The following is a 21,064-nucleotide window of genomic DNA, read 5'->3' as shown; positions in this document are numbered from 1 at the left end:
AACAAATAGCTTCTTCATGTCCATCAACTGGCAAACAAATACAACAAAAAAAAAGCTGAAAGTGGACCATCCATTCTCGAGTTATGCGCCATCTGACGTACGCAAGTTTGGTATAAACATAGAAATATTTATTTTTAATAACAATAGGGGGTTATATTCGATGTAAATAAGCTTGTTTAAATTAAATAATTAAATCAAATTCGTTTTTGTTTTAAAATACCACCATTCACTATTATCCACACGTTTTTATAGAATTTAGCTCCCATTTTAGGAAGTGTGATTGAATTCTTCCCCTTTTTCTTCTGCTTCCAAAAACCATCCCTGTGGGTGGGAGTGCCAAATTTTAGAAAAAAGCTACTTACAAAACCTTTAATAATTGAATCATGACACATTGAGATGTTAGCTTACTACCAATATAGAATGTAATACATATATGATTTTCAGGCACTAACAGCCAATTTCACGAAAGCCAGTTAAGTGAAAAATTATTTTAATTTTTTTAATTTTATATGGAAACTGATAGAAAACGAAAAATTATTTTCCATTTAAATTGCTTGTTACAATTAGTACAGGTGTGAATAAAGTAATTTTCCTCAAATTTTAGATTTTCTGAATTACATTTTACTTATACTTTAAGTTCCTAATGAAATATGTAGCTTTCAACAATCAGCCATTATGCAACGGCGTACTTTCACCTTGCGCTTAGGGCACGGCTGGCCGCCGTTCTTCGGTTCAGTTATTACGTATCTACTCCGATTAGAATATCCCGTGCCACAGCTAACGCTGCATTGAGACCAATTAGACCACTCGGACATAACGCAATCTACGGCACCATAATCTGCAGCTTGATATGCTTCAGGATAAGATAGCCGGGACGGTGCTCGAGAATTGGTAAAGGCTGTGGTGCCTGTTGAGATGAAAAAAAATGGGATGAGTTACACAGCAATTACCAGTATCTTTGATGTTCTTAGGTGCTTACGCAACATGCTGCAGGTATTCAAGCAATCGCTTTCGGTAAGGAAATTATTGCGATTGCCACGACAGCCACCATAAGTGAAACTTTCACACCGTCCATACTCCATATTGTAAGCATAACGTTTGTATACGCCACGACATGGACCACTGTCATAGGACTCGACACAAATTTCTAAAAACAAATATTTTGTTGCATTACAAATGGTTAGATAGAATAGTAACAAACCTTTGGCCATCTCCATGTTAATGGTGCACTCTTGTGGCACAGTGCATTCTTTTTGCTGATTTAATTCCATGCGTTTTGTACAGTTATCCTTGACCGCGCCATTCTCCAATAGAAGGAGACGTGTACGTATTGTAACACCGCGTCCACATGTGGCCGTGCAGGGGCTCCAATCACTCCATTGCGTGGTAGGGCACATGGGATCGGGTAATTCCACCTCTTCAAAGGTGCAATCGGGACGCATACACTTTTGTTTTTCAACTATGGTAATATGTGGGCAGCGTTTACGACCGAGGTGATTGAGAAAAGTACGCGTGCGCATCGTTATGCCAATACCGCAACTAGCCGAACATTCGGACCAAACGCTCCAAGGTGTAGTCTTACATACGCCTGCGCCTTCACCGTCATCAGTTACCAGCGACGCGGCTCGTGCCAAGTTCTCGCCTTCGTCGTCATCGTCTTGTGGTTGACCGCTAGGCGGATTATAAATATTTATTAATTTAATTCAATAGACAAATATAAGGTATTTAATTGTGATCCTTACTCGCATTCGGCTATTGGAGCTGCACACATTTCTTTCGATACCAATTGGCGTGAGCAATCAACAGCGACGGCCGCTTCAGGATTTACATATAGACGCGTGCGCATGCGAATACCCTTACCGCAGGTTACGGAACAAGGGCTCCACTCGCTGTAACCTGTTAGCTGACATTCAGCTGCAATGAAAAATGTGTAAATATTTGAGTAAGAACTTGAAATTATTTTCTTACGTCTCGTATCCTGTTCCTCAGCATCATCAGATACGTCCATTTTCAATGCCTCCAAGAAATGGTCATCACAGCTCCTGGAGATGATTTTCTCGCGCCTAATGTATAATCTTGCCAATGGCGTCATTTCGCTACTTTTTGGGTTATAAAAGGGTGAACGGGGATCCTCTGGATACATGGTGGTAATACGATACATGCGCTCTCGTGGCTGTGTTTCCGCATTGGGCGACTACAATGGGGGAATGGTAAAGGACCTTTGAATGTAACATTGAAAGCTAATTAAATGATTACCATGTAAGTGATGCCACTGTCAGTGCCCGCATCCCAAGGGTAGAGATCGAAGTCTAATGATTCCTTCCATGAACAATCTTCGGTACATAAATCAACACCGCTAACGCCAACGACCCAGTCGGGAGAAGGGCCTAAATGTAAGATTTTTAAATATTTCTAATTCAGTTTTTTTTATACCCACCAAACATTGATACCAGTGAGACCTTTGGATGCGTACGGTCTACACGGAATTTCGACGAAGTATTCGTATTTACATTCGGATACCACAGTCCAGCAGCTTTTATAAGAGTTCTCAAACGTGGGCCTCTAGCACGTAGTTCAGTTTCCAAAGAAGTCGGCGATCCAAATTCAGCTAATAAGCGGAAACCATCGGTGGCTATATGATGCTCACCCCAGAACGAAAAGTTTGCCTCATGAGATGCGCCAATTACGTCTGAGAAATGCGTCAACCAAATGGCGAACGGATAATCCTTGGGATGTGTTTCGTTAGACCAAATACCTTCGAAAATGAACTATAATTTAAAAAAAAAGCAAATTAGTAGCTGGGTTTATTATATTATCAATATCCACAGTCTTACATTATACTTAGCTTCGTCACAAGCACAGCATTCCTTCTTAACTGTATGCACGTTGGTTTTTCGCTCGCAAACGACCTGCGTTAACTGCCCCTCGTCGGAGTACCACGCACGAGGTCCTTCGTATACCATAGCAGATATGGAAACGCAACCAGAACCAGCTGCCGGTGCTACCCACATAACCTGTATTTCAGTTTTCGGTAAGTCTTCGGCCTCCTGAACGGTATTGACGCAACGGTCGCTAAACTTTGTAAGCGCGTCACTAAAAAGTAAAAATCGTCCAACACGCTTTGGACTGGCGGATTGTGCTCGCTGGCCAGCAGTGTGAGCCTCAGCAGCGATTGTGAAATGTGTAAAATGCTGAACCTTTTCATGGGTTCGAGCGCCGAGCAGCAAAACTGAAATTGGGCATAATAAGTTCGATTAATGTGGTTCGAATGGACAGAAACGCTCGAGCTCTGAAAGTATTCAATGCGGGTCGCTATGCTGGTAACAGAGGAACAGGATGGCCTTCTCCGCGTTGAAAAGGACAGGTGGACGATGCCTTGACTTTACTTGGCATTTTAATTTGGTATCAGTTGGCACAGAAGAAAACCGACTGGTGTGCTTTGTTGAACTCGGTCAAAATCGCTTAGGTGGTTACAGCGCCAATCAAGAAAACGAAGAGAATGTATTAGACTAATGGGCTTTTTGATGATCACTCGGTAATCACAACTAATCGTCCTTGTAAGGACTAACCAGCGGCGACTGGATAAATGCAAAGCCGAAAATATAGTCCTTCTGGAACTTATCATTCCAGGTTTTCAAATTATATAGGAGAGAAGAAACAAATTTTCTTCAAATATTTTGCAAAACTTTGATAAGTGTAATAACCCGGAAACGCACCAAATTCGTATAAAATATTAGTTAAAATAATTCAGCCAAATTTATTGAAAACTCAATTAACAACGTAAAACATCTGTCTCCAACAGCTTTTCAATTATCTTTCTATTTTCTTAATGACAATATTCTACGATAGTAATGATCAATAAAAACTTGATTCAATTGGTAGCATCGACAGGTCTCCACATCCCTCCAATGTTTTTCTAACTTCAGAGTCAACGACGGGTTAGGGACCTCCGGCTCTACCGGTTCCACCATGGATTCAAATCCCTGAAAATCATTAAGTGGCAAATCACCCTTATGCAAAGGTGCCGTATTATCGTTAGACTTTGATGTCCTGGGAAGCTTCTTTAAATGACTGATGTTACGCCTGTAGACTTTATTATCCTTACGAATTGTGACATCGTTTCCTTTCCGTTCAACCACTTCAAATTCTTCCGCCCCAAACGTCGGTGTTAATTTGTTTGGAAAAACTACGTTCCGCATTAGTACTCTATCTCCAATCTTTATATCGCTCTCTTTTGCTCTGCGATCTTTGTCTGCCTTCTGCCTTCCTTTTTCTTTATTAACGGCATCCATGTCTCTAGCCTCCCCATCTAAAATCTCCTCACTGATGTCAAAAATAGATGGCATTTTGTCTCGAATTAGACGATTGAATAACAGCTCCGTTGGGGCTTTCCCAGTTGTTCCATGTGGTGTAACATTATACATCAGCAGAAATTTTTGAATTTTTTTCTTGTAGTCGGTTCCATTGCTATGTGCTATTCACAGGCGCTTAACGATCGATCCATTCATATTTTCTACCTCACCATTTGCCTGCGGCCAGTATGGTGGAGACGTTATAATTTCAATGTTCTTGTCTGAACAATAAATTTTGAATTCATCACTGACAAACTGACGACCGTTATCAGTAGTTATGAATTTTGGGTAGCCCAGACTCGAGAAATCTTAATTTAGAAAATCAATTATAGCGCTCGACGTAATTTTCTTCAAAAATTTTANCCTGAACAATAAATTTTGAATTCATCACTGACAAACTGACGACCGTTATCAGTAGTTATGAATTTTGGGTAGCCCAGACTCGAGAAAAATTAAGATTTAGAAAATCAATTATAGCGCTCGACGTAATTTTCTTCAAAAATTTTACCTCCTGATATCTGGAATAATAGTCAATGACCACAAATATAAAATCATGATTAGGCAATGGTCCCAACAGGCCCATTTCCAGGCATAACCATGGCCCCTCCGGCAAAACACGACGGCTCATTGGCACCGGGTGTGACGGTCTTGACACCAGTAAACAGTCGCGGCAATTCTTAACACATTTCTCTACATCTCGATCAATTAAAGGCCACCATACCTTTGAACGTACGCGCCGCTTCATTACTGTCTCTCCCGGATGGCCTTCATGTGCAATCGCTAAGACCCGTGTTCTTAATGGAAAAGGTATAACTATTTTGGTTCCTCTTAGTAGGATATTTCCCAAAGTACGTAATGATACAGAATTTTCAATTTTACACAACCTAGACAACGAGTCAGCAATATTATATTTTCCCGCCTNATGTGCAATCGCTAAGACCCGTGCTCTTAATGGAAAAGGTATAACTATTTTGGTTCCTCTTAGTAGGATATTTCCCAAAGTACGTAATGATACAGAATTTTCAATTTTACACAACCTAGACAACGAGTCAGCAATATTATATTTTCCCGCCTGATATATGATCTTAAATTTGAACGATTGAAGGCGTAGCACCCATGCATGTTATATGCATGGAGTCGAAAACGTCGGTAACGGTGTTTAACCGCAGATTAGTGTTAACCAGACATTGAGTAACCGGCCCTTAGTCATATAAGAAAAATCAAAAAATTTAATTTTAACCATTGATATCTTCTTTATTTTTTACTTCCGGTAGGGTTGAAATCAGCCGAAAAAGTTTTATAGAGCCATATTTTTGGTTTTTGCATAGCTAGATTGTTGACATTCTAAACTTATGTTAGGGTTGCCAGTTTTTGAAACGGAGAAAGGAGTACATTTATATTTTCGATAGAAAAAAAGTAGTACAAGACCTAAAAAGGAGTAGAATTTATTTTTTTTATTTATTGTGCAATTTATTGTTACAAATTACCATTAATTAGGTACAAATAAACAAAGATATTTTAGAAATCTTTTTCAAAGCAACAATAAATGTTAAAAATAAATAACTAAATGAGCTGGCTTTCCAATAAGGGCGGTCGTTAAAGAGATGGTGATCAAAGGGGGAGTGGGCGTGGCACCCAATATTGATATTTGGCGATTTTTCTAAGGCGTCCCTAGGGGCCCATAGGGGGCCTAGGTGGTCGGGGTGCCATGCCCACTCCCCCTTCAATGACCGCCCTTATAGGAAATTTTCCCCAACTAAATTCTACAAAAGAATTCCAAACTCTATCTGAATATATGGCCAGTTTTTTAATTTAAGCCTTTTAATATTTTTCTGATTTTTATACCTGAGCGCTCTGCACCTACCTTGCTACGACCATGCCTACACCTTTTCACTATCACACTTAGGGCCGGTTACTCAATGTCTGGTTAACACTAATCTCCGGTTAAACATAGTTATCGACGTTACCGACTCCCTGTTGTATGCATGGAGCCGAAAACGTCGATAACGATGTTTAACCGCAGATTAGGGTTAACCAGACATTGAGTAACCGGCCCTTAACTTTGCTTACTAAGGGCCGGTTACTCAATGTCTGGTTAACACTAATCTCCGTTTAAACATAGTTATCGACGTTACCGACTCCCTTTTGTATGCACGGAGTCGAAGACGTCGATAACGATGTTTAACCGCAGATTAGTGTTAACCGGACATTGAGTAACCGGCCCTAAGTAGTGTTTGCCACAATAGGAATGGCAAAGTACAGGGCGTAAGATAATAACTGTCGCACAGGTTTTTTGATAAATAAAAGGGTCCTTTATAGATGTTGCGAAAAAGAGTATTTTTTTTTGTTAACTTTGTAAATACTTTACATTAATTTTATTAATTAGTTTTAAAATTTTAATCCTTATTTGCATTTGCCAGCTTTGGGAGATAAGTTCATGCGGCACTTACCGAGCGGTATGCGAGCTCTCGCTTGCTTTCAATTGTCATTTTTGTTATTTGACAGCTATGTTCTCACTTCGCAGAATTCTTCAGAGTAGCAACATCGTTTATTTTTGAGGCAAATACAAATTTAGAGGCAGCCATTTTTTATTTGAAAATAGTATACATCTCTTTATGCAGATTTTCTAATTTTCTCAAACTTTTAAGAGCCTGCAAGGCTTGAACCTTCTTGTTTGGCCACATTTAACAAATGAAAAAGTATGCTGTCAAATGCCCAGTCAACCAAACTCTATCTCCCTTGCGAGGAAAAAAGCAGAACGCAAGCGAGATTTTCAAGCATGTGAAGACGGCCAGTTATAGGTGTACTTTTTTTTAGACTTTGTATGTAAGAGAAAAAAAAGGGTTGGTCGTATGAATGCCCTCCTAGTCACCGGTTCGGAGTCTTTTCGTTTGCTGAGTATGAGGCCAAGTTTTATTCGCAAACTTAGAAAATAACAAATTGTTTCACTGGGTTTTTTTAAACAAACTTTTTTTTGCTGACAACTTATTTAAATTCCCAAAACCGAAAGCATCCTTGAATTAAAAGAACCAACACTGAAATGCGTCAAAATGAAAGTAAAAGAGCACAAATTTCTATCTAAAGCAAAACGCTCTGGAAAGACAATAGGTTTGTTCGTCGAAAATCCAGCGAAAATTATCACTTATTAATATTAGCGAAAATTATCAAATATCAGATAGTAAGAAAAAATGCTCCTTAATTCTCTCTCAAGTACAGAAACTTGCAAATTTCTGCACGAACACAAATTTGCAGAAATTTGCAAGTTTTCCTGCCAGCTAGTATCCACGGTTGTATTTCAAACAAAAGAAATTTGTATAGAATTTTTAAAATTCTTTCAGAGGAGCAATAAACAGGATCTACATGTATATTTCTTGTTAGTCCGACTTTCTTCAACATACGTTTCAATTTCTTTGTCGTAGTAACTGTCGGGTTTCCTATATCGACTCTGGTTGAGATTGCATTCCGAGTAAGTTTCAAATCACTGGAATTAACAAAATTAATTAAGTAAACAAGTATTTACCTAACTTTTTCATTTTAAAATCGCTCCAGTTCGTAAATTTTTAAATTTTACGAACCTTTTTATTCAAATTATCGTTGACAAAAAATGCAACCATGTACCACAATCATATGTTTTTCCTAATTGCAAATTCTTGCTGGCAAAATTTTTTCCAGCTTGAATTTGCAACTTCTCTCCAAGAACTAGTCTTTCTACTTATGATTTATTTAAATAAAACATGTGAAATTTAGATGAAACAGTTTAGCCGTTTTAGCCGATTTATTTTGCCAATTTAGCCGGATGGTCAAAAAAGTTCTGGCAACACTGCATGGCGGCCACAAAATCAATCGCTATATTTTCAACTTATTTTGATCTTGCAAAATCTCGATATCGAATGGAGAAAACACACATTGTTTGATCATAAGAATATTCATATTGATTCGTCATTAGATCCAGAAAGTTATAGAAACAAAGTTTTTGAATTAAAAGATTCCTCAGGATCATATAAGTTTCCAAATTAAAAAAAAATGTATCTGCATCACTAATATAGCCCTTTTCTAATGCTTTTGTAGAACGTAGTAGTTTAAAAATGTGTAGGACTGACTTGAGAACCAAATTGAGCACTGATATAATTGCAGCAATAATAGTTGCGATCCCGTACGAGTCCGGACTAGTCAGAAATAGTCAGAATCAGTCAGATTGTACTGGAAATCGATCCCGTACTCGGTTGTCTGACTATTGAGAGGACAAAAAAGAGAGTAAATACGGTTCTCTCTCTGTCAGAAGTTACCAGTTTTAGTCCGAGAATTTTTTGCTGGTAAATTCTGGTAAATGTATCAAATGATCAGCTGTAGTGTGTTTGGGAACCAAATTGTAAACAAAAGAAAAGTGCACTCTGCTAATTCATGTTGAAAAGTATTTAATTACTTTTTTAAGTGGATTCTAATGAATTTGAAAGTATTTTTGGTTATTTACATGTGTGAACTGAGTGTTCTTACATACAAAATAAGCAAAAATTTACAACCAAAATTTGGAGGTTATATTGAAGTTGACAGAAGTTACCATTTTTTACTAGAAAGCGATCCCGTACTTTTCAATGTTACTCTCTCGCGAATTTTTATTTTTTGTCAGTTTTACTAATCCGAGTCCGAGGAATACGGGATTGCACATATTATTTACAGAGCAAGGCACAAAAAATAACGGTGATACTTTGTTCGAGCCGCAAGAAAAATGTACCAATTGAATTGGAGACTGTAATTAATTTTTATACTAAGTACCTGTAAATTTTAGTATATAATACTAATATCTGTAATAAGAATTTATTTTATTTTATTTTTTTCTTTGGAGATATGATTTGTAAAAGTGGGGATTTTTTCGTGATTCTGACTAGTCATGAACTTCTTCAAATAGTTATATCTCGGGTTCATTTGAAAGTCTAAGAAACAGGCTTAATATTTCTATTTATAGATGGTCATGATTGTCCCAAAGCTACCTTAGCTAAAAACAGTTGACATTTTTGAAGTTGATTTACTAGTTAAGACCAGTAAATTAGGGATTTAGGGCCAGTTTTTCAAGGCACGGTCGTGGTTTGAACTCAGTTTAAACTCCCGATCTAGCTGGCTTAAACTAAGATCACCCAATCAAATGCCAGCCTGCTGTTCAATTTGAACTCAGTTTACGTAATCTAAGTTTAAACGGGCACTGAAAAACTTGCCGTTAAAGTGTTCTGCTTAAAAACATTTTTCAAATAAATGGGCGTTTTTCAAGAAATATTTTTCAAATATTAATTTTTTAAGAGTTGTTTTATTTTGTGAGATTCTTGTTTTCGAAAACTTAGGATGAGATATATTTAGCAAGGTGTTAAAAATATTTTTCTTTTTGCAAAAATGTAAACCTTATTGGGGATTCCGTTAGAGCAATTTTTTTTAAGGCGACAATTCCCTATAAATGAGCGTGGTAACTGTAGGACCGAAGGGCAAACCGCAGATTTTATTTCGGACTTCGGCAAAACATCCGTTCCTTACCAACATTTGTTCAAAACAAAAATGATTATAATATCATAGCAAAGTACTCTGGATTATAAATTTTTAACAAGTATGAGGTGAAAAAAATTGTCGAACAGACCTTGTGAAAAACTTGACAAACAAGAATCAAACATACCTGATGGTTTAGAAGTGTTTTTTGCTTTTAGTCCCCTTTCAGACACGTCAAGTCTTGCTTTCAAGTCTGCTCGTTCGTAGGCGAAGGAGGTGAAAAGAGAGCGGAAGAGTACAGATACCTCCGTACCGTCAATTCGTTTCAAGTTTTCTTGTCTCTTTTGATCTTTTCGTTGCCTCCCATTTAAAGAACCAAGGACTTGAATTCAATCAAAGTTGACGCGCGTGGAAGCAAATAGAAAACACAAAAGAGAATGCGAAAAAAATTGCTTTCAAGACTTGACGTGTCTGAAAGGGGACTTATATCATCTGGTAAATGCTAAGTTTTCAGTTCTAGTAAACTTAAAATTAGCAAAGCCAAAGTTTTTTTTGTCATATAATTGCTGCATTTAATTTTCTCAAATTTTACTACATCAAAGCCACTGTCAAAATTTTCCAAGAGTCAGGAGCTTCGGTTTGGCCCAGAAGAAATGTAAAACTGTCTCACCATAGTAAACAGGTGTTTAAAAACATTTAAATCTTTAAAAAACTTGCTGAATAATTTCCTAAAACGTAATCATAAATAATCCAATAAAGAAACATACTTTTATTTTGATTTAATATAAAAATTTCGTCGATGTTACCACCATCACGCTTTCTTTCAAATGAAAATATGGCTGTCAAACTATCGAATTGCCTGCAATAGATGTCAAGCAATAAGCGCTGACATATATTGCAGCACATGAGAAATAGGCGGTCTCCATTGGAAATATATTTTGTGACATAGTTTTCACGACATCAGTGTTTTCCTGTGGAGACAGGGCCTCAAGGTCATATTTTCATTTGAAAGAAAGCGTGCTGGTGGTAACATCGATGAAATTTTTATATTAAATCAAAATAAAAGTCTGTTCCTTTTTGGATTATTTATGATTCCGTTTTAGGAAATTATTCAGCAAGATTTTTAAAGATTTAAATGTTTTTAAACGCCGAAATTGAGAGAATGTTGTCTGGTGGCGTCATGCGGCAAATGCTTATTTCAAGACATCAAAGTGCCCACACACAAAAACTTGCAATCACATTGCTCGTCAAAATGACAGTTGGTAGGCCATCGGTGTTTGCCTGTGGAGTTCTGCGGTAAGAGCCTGTGTGAATTTCTAGAAAAGATGAAATTTTGACGGACTAAACTAAAAATTTGACATTTCTCATGATGAGTTACGTACGACAAAATTTTATCTAGCTAGCTAATGGGGCTAGGTAAAATATTGACAGCTTACATATATGTATACACATAATATTTTTTGGCGGTAATAAGGGGTGAACATCAAAACTGAAGCTGAAAAAAAGAAAAGAACACGAGTGTACTTTATTTGCAAGTTATAAAATTAATTTAAATTTTAACAATTTCAGCACCACAAAAAACTAGAGCTTTCGCACGGGTTTTTCAACTGTCAAAGTTTTACAATGCAGTGGGCGCAGAAAATTTTTAATTCACTTGTACACCAAACTAAATTATTCTACCCGTCAAACTGCGGTGAAAAGTTACTGATTGGAACACAGCCTTATATGACTTCTAAATTATTTTTATTGCATTATGCATCACTGTGATTGTAAGCAGCTGTTTTCAAACGACGCGCGTCGAGTTCCCCTTTGAAAGTGCAGTTGCTTTGGTTGGTAGTCCCGTTGCTTTTGTTCGAATTTCTTCGGATTGGATCAATTGGTCGATAATTGCAATTATATTGGAAAACGTATCACTCATACTGAAATGGAAAGTGCTCCAAATGAATTGAGTGATTTCAACAGAACAGAATTGGTGAGATGTGGAGAAATACTTGTATCTTCCAAACAAAAGGAATTTTGGTTTGGTTGCGTCCAATGTAATGGAGTCTTCTCACAGATGCCCACTTTTGCACGACATCTACAATGGGCACACCAGTCTGATGAGTTACTTGGTGATGAAATAAAACTTAAGGATATGAGCGTCTACACCGTAGAGGAATTGTTGAGCTATAATGATGCTACCACGAATGTCAACGGAGATGTTTCAATTGATGCAGGGATCAGAAAATCCAACGCAGACGACAATGATACAGGAATCGACAGCGATGTGGAACTAGAAAAGGAGATAGAAGAATTATTGACTAGTATGGCTGAAACAGACACGTCCAGCGGTCATGATACTGAATGTTCCCAAAGTGATTCTGGCGTTGAAAGCAGAAATAACACTGATCAATATTATAATGTATCAAATCAATTAAATGACATGCATTACAAAAAGGGCCAAAAAACCGAAGTTGATATTTTGGTGGAGGATATTTGGAAAACTCCTTTTGACGATGAAACAAACAATTTACAGACTACCGTAGAGCTTTTGGAATCGGAAGACTTTGATAGTATGGAAAATGATAGCTCTTTGTGTCCGGAGGAGACGATTTCTACAACTGAATCCTTAAGCAATGTAGGTGAGTCTACAGATGATGGAATACATATGAATTATGCTGAATCAAGTATTGAAAAATCATCAAAAGTAGAAGAAAATTATCAAGCCTGTGAAGAGGAATTGTACTATCGTATAGGCGATGAAAAACGGTCAACTGCCCAGGATGAAAAAACGACTTGCAAAGGCAGTATTTTTAAAATCCTTAATAGTAACGAAGAGGGTGTATTCATTACTGAGAATGTAAACATAAATAAAAAAGATCAAGGTAATACTGTAATTAAAGAGCACGCGTCGACAGTTAAACATGAAGAGAATTTACTTGGTTTGGACAATGAACGCTATGAAGAATTAGATATGCTGAGCAATGGAGAGATAGAATGTGGGCGAGATATTTTCGAAGACTCACCATTCATAAACGTGGTATTATTGGGCGTTGATGAACACGTACCAGACGAGGACCCAAAGAATGATGATTTAAGCTATGTTCCTAAATCTGATGAGTTGTCGCATCAAGATGAACAATCTACTACCAAACGGGGGCAATGCGAAGAGCCTTATGTAATTGCAGAAATTGACGATGAATTGGCAGAAATTCAATTTTCAAAGGAAGAAATAGATCAGATGAAATCGTGCATGCCTGATGTGCCTCTATTCAACGTAAAAGAGACTGAATTGGATTTTAAAATACGCACAACAAATCTGAGTGGTTTTCAAATGGAATATTTGGGTTTCAACGAAAGCGCTGCATCGAACGAATGTGCTTTGTCAAACGTGGTTGAGGCCGAGGTTGCCGAGGAGCCTCTGGATCTTAGCTTCGACAAGAACGCGCTGGTAATTGACGTTCAATTGCAAGACAACTCGGAACTGTTAGGTTGCGATAATAATGCGGAAACATCGCTAGATTTAATCACAACACAAGAAGACATGTTAATGGCAAATAAGTCGATCTCTACTGATAACACCAATCTATCAATTGAATACAACAAAATGCATTGTTGTCAGAGCATAGAAGGCCATCGATTGCCTCCATTTTCAAAAATTTTTAGAAACACTGCAAACACCTTGAGAGCTAACAACGGATTTCTGGCGCAATCTACACCTAAGCAAAAACAAGCGAATTCATTTAATAATAAAACCGTACATCTTTTGAAACACTCTGCTCAAACGGTCTTGGATGAAAAAAATCCTCAAGGTGCAAACGAGTTGGCACAAAATCCGGAAGACGTTGAAAATGTTACTCCATCGCCAAAAAGCAGCGATATACGAAATTGTCCCCAGCGGAAGTGCAAAATTTTGAAGCGATTTGGAAAGTCATACGAAAAGGAAAATAAACCCAAGAAGAAAAAAACTGATATTCTTATTACCAAAGAAGATGTTGAAGCAACAGTTTCTGGCGAAAAACCAGAAATACAAATTTTGAGCGTTGATATTATAGTTCCAGGGGAAATTACATTCACTAATAATCCGTCTCCAATTAAACCAAAAACTGAGGAATACCGAGCTGTTGAAAAGCTGGTAACTCGAACCGAAAAATGTGAAACGATAGCATGTAGCGACAAATCCCAATATGCAGCTGACAGCACCAGTGAGTATCCTGCAACGTCTTTTAGTGANGGATATTCTTATTACCAAAGAAGATGTTGAAGCAACAGTTTCTGGCAATATGCAGCTGACAGCACCAGTGAGTATCCTGCAACGTCTTTTAGTGAAATCAACTATACTCCAGAAGATACGCTAAATCAATTGAAATTAGAAGCTGCTACTGATAAACATCTGTTTGATTCGATAATGGTACCTCTTACTTAATTAAATGTTTCTGTTTGGAAGTAATGTTAGTTTGTTTCCTTTCAGCAAAATAGTTTAAACGATACGGCCCAGTTAAATTGCAATATTAACCAGGTAATTTAATACGGTTTATAATTTGGGAAATTAATACCAGTTAATTTTATTTTAGTCATCATTGATTGACGGAAACAGTTCATTGGATGAGAGCATACCCTCTACCGCGGTAAGTTGTATATAAGCTAACAGTTGCAATTGTTAAAATATTTTCCGTTTACAGACTGAGGAAGAAAGGGAAAACTTTGTGCTTCTACGATCTATAGGGGTAAGCAAACAACTAAAATTTCCTATGCTAAAAAATATATCGAGCCGTAACCGATAGTGTGCTAGTGTGTTGGTGAGCACAGAGTAATCGTAATGCACTGTGGTGAAAAGAGTAAAATTTAAAGACCAAATGTGTTAACAGTTCAATGTGTCATACAGTGCCGGTCAAAAATGGATGAATGGTGCTTCGTTTTTAATATCTACAATGTTTTTCAAGCTCTTTTTTATATTTTTTTATAATAATAATATTATATTATGGTTCATATATATATATATGTATTATATTGTGGTTCATATATATATATATATATATATATTATATTATGGATCATGCTTTAACAAAAACCGTATAAATCACACTTTCACTTTCAAACTTTATAAACTCCCCAAGTTTTTATCTAAATTTTGATCTTTTTAATCAGATTTTATTTTTTTTTATTTTTTGGGTATCTATGCAGCTAATGGGATCATAAAATAAGTGCTAGTTTTGAGCGGTTAAAAGATCGCATTGATTTTGAATAATTTTTTTTTGCTGACGGCTTTTTCGGTTTTTTTTTTATATAAAAAGCGAAATTTAGGAAAACTAACGTTGACCTTTTTTTCGCAAAAGTCTTGCGCATATTCTTCCACAAAAAATTCATGCTTCTGTGAAAAAAAGTCTGAAACGCCGGCAAGAAAAAGAAAATATTAAAAATCAATGACATTTTTTAGCCGCACGAATTTTAATAAAATTTTATAATCCTGTTAACTGCATACCCAAAAAATTAAAGAAAAGCTCGAATTTTATGTAAAAAATTTTGGAATTTTTCTAAATTCTATATAAAGTTTGAAATTGTTATTTACATGGTTTTTGTTAAAGCATGAACCATATTTTTATAAAAAATATCAAAAAAAAATTTTAATCATCCCGGGATCTAGATGTGGTGTTATATTTATGAGCTAGACATTTATAAAAAAATAATTATTAAATGAAAAAAGAAATATAGCCAATGCTGGTCAAGAAAAGGAATTTCTAATATTGCCATCAGTGCAAATTACAAATCCCGAAAATCCCGGAATTACTTGCCAAGAATCCCGGGATTTTCTAGACCTTGAAAAGTCCGGGATCCCGGAATTAACATTCCTAGTATGCATGTATATATTTTTGATTTCTGAATAGTTCCGTGCTCACGAGGATAGCAGCTTAATACTGAAAATAATATTACTATATTTGATTCGTTATTTAAATATTCCTTTAGTTTTATGTTTCTTGTAGTTACGTATTAAAGAATATTTTGGTCTTGAAATACCAATGATCAAATAATATGATGAACACAGTGACCAATTTTGACTCTTTAGTGATCTTGTTTATTAGTATATTAACTTTTATTTGCAACAGTATCAAGTGACGTTTCACTTATTAATTCCCAGCCAGCACATTCTATCATTAGCGACTCTAAAGGCCAGTTTGTCAATGCAGGGTTAATCTGACTTTGGTTTAAACGCTAGTTGTTGTTTAAATAGTATACAAATTCGCCAACGAGTTTTTGGGGCGTGATGTTGGAGCGACAGTCCTTGGCCAGATATAAATCTGGGTCGTTCTGTTTGAGTACACCCGACTGCCGTGGGTACGTTTTGAAGAAAATCGATTTTCCAGTTCCTGTTAATGAATCTTAACTCATAATAATACATACAGCTCGCGACAGAACAATAGCACCTCAACATTTTGACTATTTATCTTTTGTTTGTTTAATTCTCATTATCTATAAAGTCTAGTCCATAAGCGATAGGAGATGCTAAGATTGTATGGGAGGTTCCGCGCCCCCTTTCCCACTATCTGCCAATTTTCGCCATAAGTAGGGTATTTACAATTTATGCATATGTGCCAAGTTTCAGCTCCCCAACGTAGTTGGTTTAAGAGATAATTGGTGCCCTGAAAAAATGGGTTTCAACATTTTATTTTCACGTATGTATATGTGTAGATATCCATCATTCTCCCACTGTATAAGAACATTAGGAATATTCCGATCCCAAGGACCTCCTAACCTGTAATTTTTTAGCCCAAATATTCCTTTAAATTGGCTAACAAATGATCCAAATATGAGCCAAATCTGTAAATATATGCAGTTTTTAGAAATATTACGGCCCCGCGCCACCCAGCTATTAAATTTTTAGTCGGAATATTTCTCTTCAAGGTGCTGACATATGATCGAAATATGAACGAAATCGGTCCAGCCGTTTGGTAGTTTAGTGACACACAATATACGGAAAACTCTATGACATTGTGAAATCGTGACGTCTGAGATTTCTTAATTTTTTGGTAAAAATAAAAAAAAGTTTTGAATCTTTTTTTTATTGAAAAACCTTCCACACAGAAGATCCAAAGAAGTAATTTTTACATAATTGAAATCGGTTCAGTCGTTTGGTCAGGCATCGCGGTCATACGAAAGCAATTCCATTTTTATATACAGTGCCGGAAAAAAGTATTGGCACATTTTTCTCAATATATGCAAAGTCTTTTATTCTTATTTATTTTCAATATTTTTTAATAAAAATAAAGTTCATACTTCTCCAACAAACATAAAAATAAAATCTCAACTTTGTGCAAATCTCAGGAAAATTCAATAAATTTGCATCTAATTTGCAACTTTCTATTCAGATTTGTTAGACAGATTCTAAGTATGCAGTTTTATAGCCAATTTAATTCTAGTATAACAAAGTGCAAAATTGAAGTATCTAAAAAATCGCGTTGATTTTTGGCAATTTTTTTAGTGGAAGATGAGCTCATTTTCTCTATACAAATAATAATTGCCGATTTGTATGGAAGAACCTGAGTGAAAAAAAATTGCCACAAATCAACGCAATTTTTTAGCAACTTCACTGTGCTTATTTTACTAAAATTGGATGAGCTGTAAAACTGCATACTTAGAATTATTTAAAAAAATCCGAATAGAAAGTTGCAAATCAGTATGCAAATTTATTGAATTTTCCTGAGTTTTGTACAAAGTTTATGTTTTTTAGAGTAGGACGAGCTATATTTTTATAAAAAATTATCGAAAATAAATTGGAATAAAATACTTTGCAGATATTGCGAAAAATTCTCTGATAGATTGTTGTTTTTCCACAATACTTTTTCATAGAAAACGGTCTCAAAGATCAATAAAAATTGTTATTTATAAGCCTATAATTTTTTAAAAAATTGTGCGTAAATATTTTCATTTTTGTATCTCTTTTTTTAAGTTAAAAATCATTGCGGATGCCAATGCGGAAGACGGTTTGAAACTAGAACATTTAGAGACTATGCGGTCAAAGGCGAGCGACTTTGCAAAAATATATATCGACTTCAAGTATCTCTGGAAAGTTGGTAGCGGAATTAAGAGTTATGAAGAATTGGAGCTAGATTTCAATAAGCTAATGCATCGCATAAATGAGAAATTTGAACTTGAACTAACAATTGCTCACACGAAACGCATTATTAATCTCATTTCACTGTGGTACATGCAAACCTATCACAAATGGTTGATTGACAAGAAACCTGCAGTAGATCCTATTTGCCATTATTTACATCTCTTTATGTACCTTCCAAAGACCGCGCGGCGCATCTTCTACTGCGAGGAGTGCCCACGTTATTTCCTCGCTCAACAAAAATACCTTTCTCACCGTGAAAAACACATGGCCATAACGCCGTCTTGCCCATATTGCCAAACAACTTTTGATAGCCGTGGAACACAGCTGCTACACACTACAATTTGCAGTACATTTAAATGCATAGAGTGTGCAAATACATTTGAAAACGCTGCGAGTTTGGAGTACCATGTGCGCAGCAAGCACTTGCTTCAATGCGAAAAGTGTGGAAAGTTATGCTCTAATGCAGCAGACTTAGACTGGCATGAGCACCAATATCCTATAGTTTGTGGCCTATGCAATCGACTTTTCGATACGCCGACGGATTTACAAAAACACCGCCAAGATTCCTTTCATTGGGACTACACCTGCCGGACATGTGAAGTGTTTTTACCCACAGCCACTCAAATGAAGCAACATCTATCGGTTTGTAGCGGTAACTAAGCTCAGTCATATATGATTTTCACGATTAAATGAATACTATTTAAGTGCATGAAAAAGTTCAGTATTTTAGTTCTAAGTAGAAAAATGAATTTATTTTTAAAATATTATTTACAATGGGTTGGTTTTTTTTTTAACTTAATAAAAGTATGTAATGAAGAGCATGACATTGACAACCAAAAGCTCAGATCATTTTAATTGTCGATATAAAATGTCATAAAGTTACAAACAAACATTTTCGTCTTACCGTTATAAGTTTCCCCCGGCACATAGCCGTTGGGGCCCTCAGCAACTATTAGTCTGTATCCATTGTCGCCGCGTGAACGTCTTCCGTGAGGTAGGTGTGTTGGTGCACGAGAACAACATGCCGCCAATTGAATTGCCACTAAACACAGCAGTAAAACTGTCAAGGCACACTTTGTGAACAAATGGCACTGCATTTTCATACGTTATTTTTCTCGTTCAATTTTTTCCACACAGGCATTTACATGCATGTATACATTAATATTTAATTGTTTGTATGCTGTTATGTTGTGATTCACTTATTTAGTTTTATTTATTTCGTGTGAATTCTAAAGTACATACATATACAACTGTTAAAATATTTACTTGCAAAAAGCTTTCACGTTTTCTTTAAGAACACCGCAGATGCGACTTAAAATAGTAATGAGGTATCATCTACACTTTGAAAGCTATAAGCGGTGGTCACGCTTAACGCGTTAAACGGTTACTAGATATTATGTGATTCTCAAGCTTTGATTAAATGCTTCTGTACCATTCGGTGTATGCGCTCAGACTGAATGCCTTGGAGATGAGTATGAGCAAAGATGATCCGTCATCTGGGACTGGAAGATGGCCGATGCTGTATTCATTAGTGCGTATGTAAGTATAAATATGCATGCACTTGAAGCGGTCATTGTATGCGAACATAGACAGATAGACATATGTAAATACATATGTATGTATAAGAATTGCTGATAACATAATTTATTGGAGCGGTTACTTATGTATATATATGCGCTTCTATAACGAAGATGCTACTGGAATAAAGAGATGGCGTTGATAAGAGCAATACGTACATGCATACGTTTATTCGAGATTTGTTGTAAATATATGAATATATGTGCTGTTTACGAAAGCGTGTAAGCCTTTTTCTCATGTATAAGCCTTTATTAAAAGAGTACTCACTTTAATTAACTTTTTTGAGTTATAGTTATGGCTGACTTCCAAAACGTCAATTGCTATGCATACGTACAAAGTATAATGTTCCATAACGTCGAACTACAAAATATTGACAATGTATGTATACGCATTACAAAACGCATCCGAAAAGTTATCGAAACGCATCGCTAGGGCAATCAGCGCATCAGAAACAAAGTTGATGTTTCGTTTGTTATTGGTTAAAAGTGGTGCTTTATAAATGGGAAATTCAGAAAAATGTTTCATTGCTATATTGAATGTTTAAAATATGCAATGTATATGGTTGCAATGGACCGCAACTCTGCATATAAAAACAGTTTGAAGACTACGTAGTATAACAGTATGCAAACATGGAGATGAGCCTAGTTTTATTGATCATTATGTAAATTATAAAAAAAAATTATTTGTAAAGGGATTTCAAGAATGTACATAGTACACACACATCCATTCACATACTTACGTATGCATGGATGTATAAAAGATTATTGTTTGACCCTTGGGATCAAATTTAATACCGATAAGCCCGGAACATGGGTTTTAAAAGCGAGTGGCTGCTAATGGGGGGAAAAAATTAAAGACATACAAATCACTCGTTTGCTGAAAGAACATTTTAATAATAAAAAGTAGGATTAAGCATGAAGGGCGGGCCACAGTCCTTACATTTAAGCACGGACCGTAACGGTTATAATTTTTATTACAAAATTAGTTTTTAATGATTACACAGTGCAACAGCGTTTTTGGGGCGGAATGATTCCAACTCAGGATGGAAAAACTTGACCCATATAGTAAAACTCCCCTTTTGCATTATCAGGTAAAATTTTTTTATGGCCATATTAAGTTTGCAATTTTTTGCCTGAGTGTTTCTAGAATAAGTGGAAAAGGAGTTAAAATTCATATCCCACTGGGAAAATAGGTAAGCACCTTACGAGGTAAGCCATGTTTTCTTTCAGTTTTTAGTACCAAAATTGTCATCATGGCCAATGTCATCTACTATTTAGTAAAGCGCAAAATGAACACCGACGACACATTACGTTATCAGTTGCAAAATAACGTGCAGCCGAAGTAATTTCCAAGCGCCGAACTACTCCGAGCGACTGCTCTGCATTTTGCGTAACTTACTTTGTAAAGCGGCTTAGAGGTATGTCTGATACCAAATGTACATTCTTAATTCCTACTTACATAAGGCGGCCACTTCTTTGTTAAAGTAATGGAGATTCGGCAGGGAAGTGGTAAGGATCACCAGGTGAAGGGCAATACCTTACCAGCAACTTACATTTCACCCGGCTGGGATTCG

At 36.3% G+C, this 21,064-nt stretch overlaps 2 protein-coding genes across 2 annotated transcripts; one reads left to right on the top strand and one right to left on the bottom strand.

The window, feature by feature from the left end:
• Positions 1-485: 485 nt before the first annotated feature.
• Positions 486-19,402, bottom strand: fat-spondin (extracellular matrix protein f-spondin). Its single transcript, XM_017621199.1, has 10 exons — positions 18,818-19,402; positions 2,835-3,229; positions 2,438-2,768; positions 2,257-2,387; positions 1,969-2,194; positions 1,743-1,914; positions 1,202-1,671; positions 980-1,147; positions 551-907; positions 486-516 (listed from the first exon to the last, which is right to left on the bottom strand). Exons 1-9 carry the CDS (start codon positions 19,014-19,016, stop codon positions 660-662), a joined length of 2,340 nt encoding a protein of 779 aa, XP_017476688.1. The 5' UTR covers positions 19,017-19,402; the 3' UTR covers positions 486-516; positions 551-659.
• On the top strand, positions 11,177-18,805 carry tef (teflon). Its single transcript, XM_017621196.1, has 6 exons — positions 11,177-14,003; positions 14,100-14,211; positions 14,272-14,319; positions 14,375-14,428; positions 14,483-14,527; positions 17,746-18,805. The coding sequence occupies exons 1-6, from the start codon at positions 11,746-11,748 to the stop codon at positions 18,571-18,573; spliced, it is 3,345 nt and encodes a 1,114-aa protein (XP_017476685.1). The 5' UTR covers positions 11,177-11,745; the 3' UTR covers positions 18,574-18,805.
• Positions 19,403-21,064: the final 1,662 nt, after the last annotated feature.

The sequence above is a fragment of the Rhagoletis zephyria genome, unplaced genomic scaffold, assembly GCF_001687245.7.
Source record: "Rhagoletis zephyria isolate East Lansing unplaced genomic scaffold, Rhagoletis_zephyria_1.1 Rzeph_scaffold_02391, whole genome shotgun sequence".
NCBI classification, from domain to species: Eukaryota; Metazoa; Arthropoda; class Insecta; order Diptera; family Tephritidae; genus Rhagoletis; species Rhagoletis zephyria.
Note: the sequence above shows the minus strand (reverse complement) of the source record. Positions and strands in the feature narration are given on the sequence as shown.

Coding starts and splice junctions, on each gene's coding strand:
- fat-spondin (XM_017621199.1), bottom strand. CDS start 19,016: ATGAAAATGCAGTGCCATTTGTTCACAAAGTGTGCCTTGACAGTTTTA. Junction 1,148..1,201: donor TAACATGGAGATGGCCAAAG/GTTTGTTACTAT, acceptor ATTTGTTTTTAG/AAATTTGTGTCGAGTCCTAT. Junction 908..979: donor GAATACCTGCAGCATGTTGC/GTAAGCACCTAA, acceptor TCATCTCAACAG/GCACCACAGCCTTTACCAAT.
- tef (XM_017621196.1), top strand. CDS start 11,746: ATGGAAAGTGCTCCAAATGAATTGAGTGATTTCAACAGAACAGAATTG. Junction 14,429..14,482: donor AGAGCATACCCTCTACCGCG/GTAAGTTGTATA, acceptor TTCCGTTTACAG/ACTGAGGAAGAAAGGGAAAA. Junction 14,528..17,745: donor TGCTTCTACGATCTATAGGG/GTAAGCAAACAA, acceptor TCTTTTTTTAAG/TTAAAAATCATTGCGGATGC.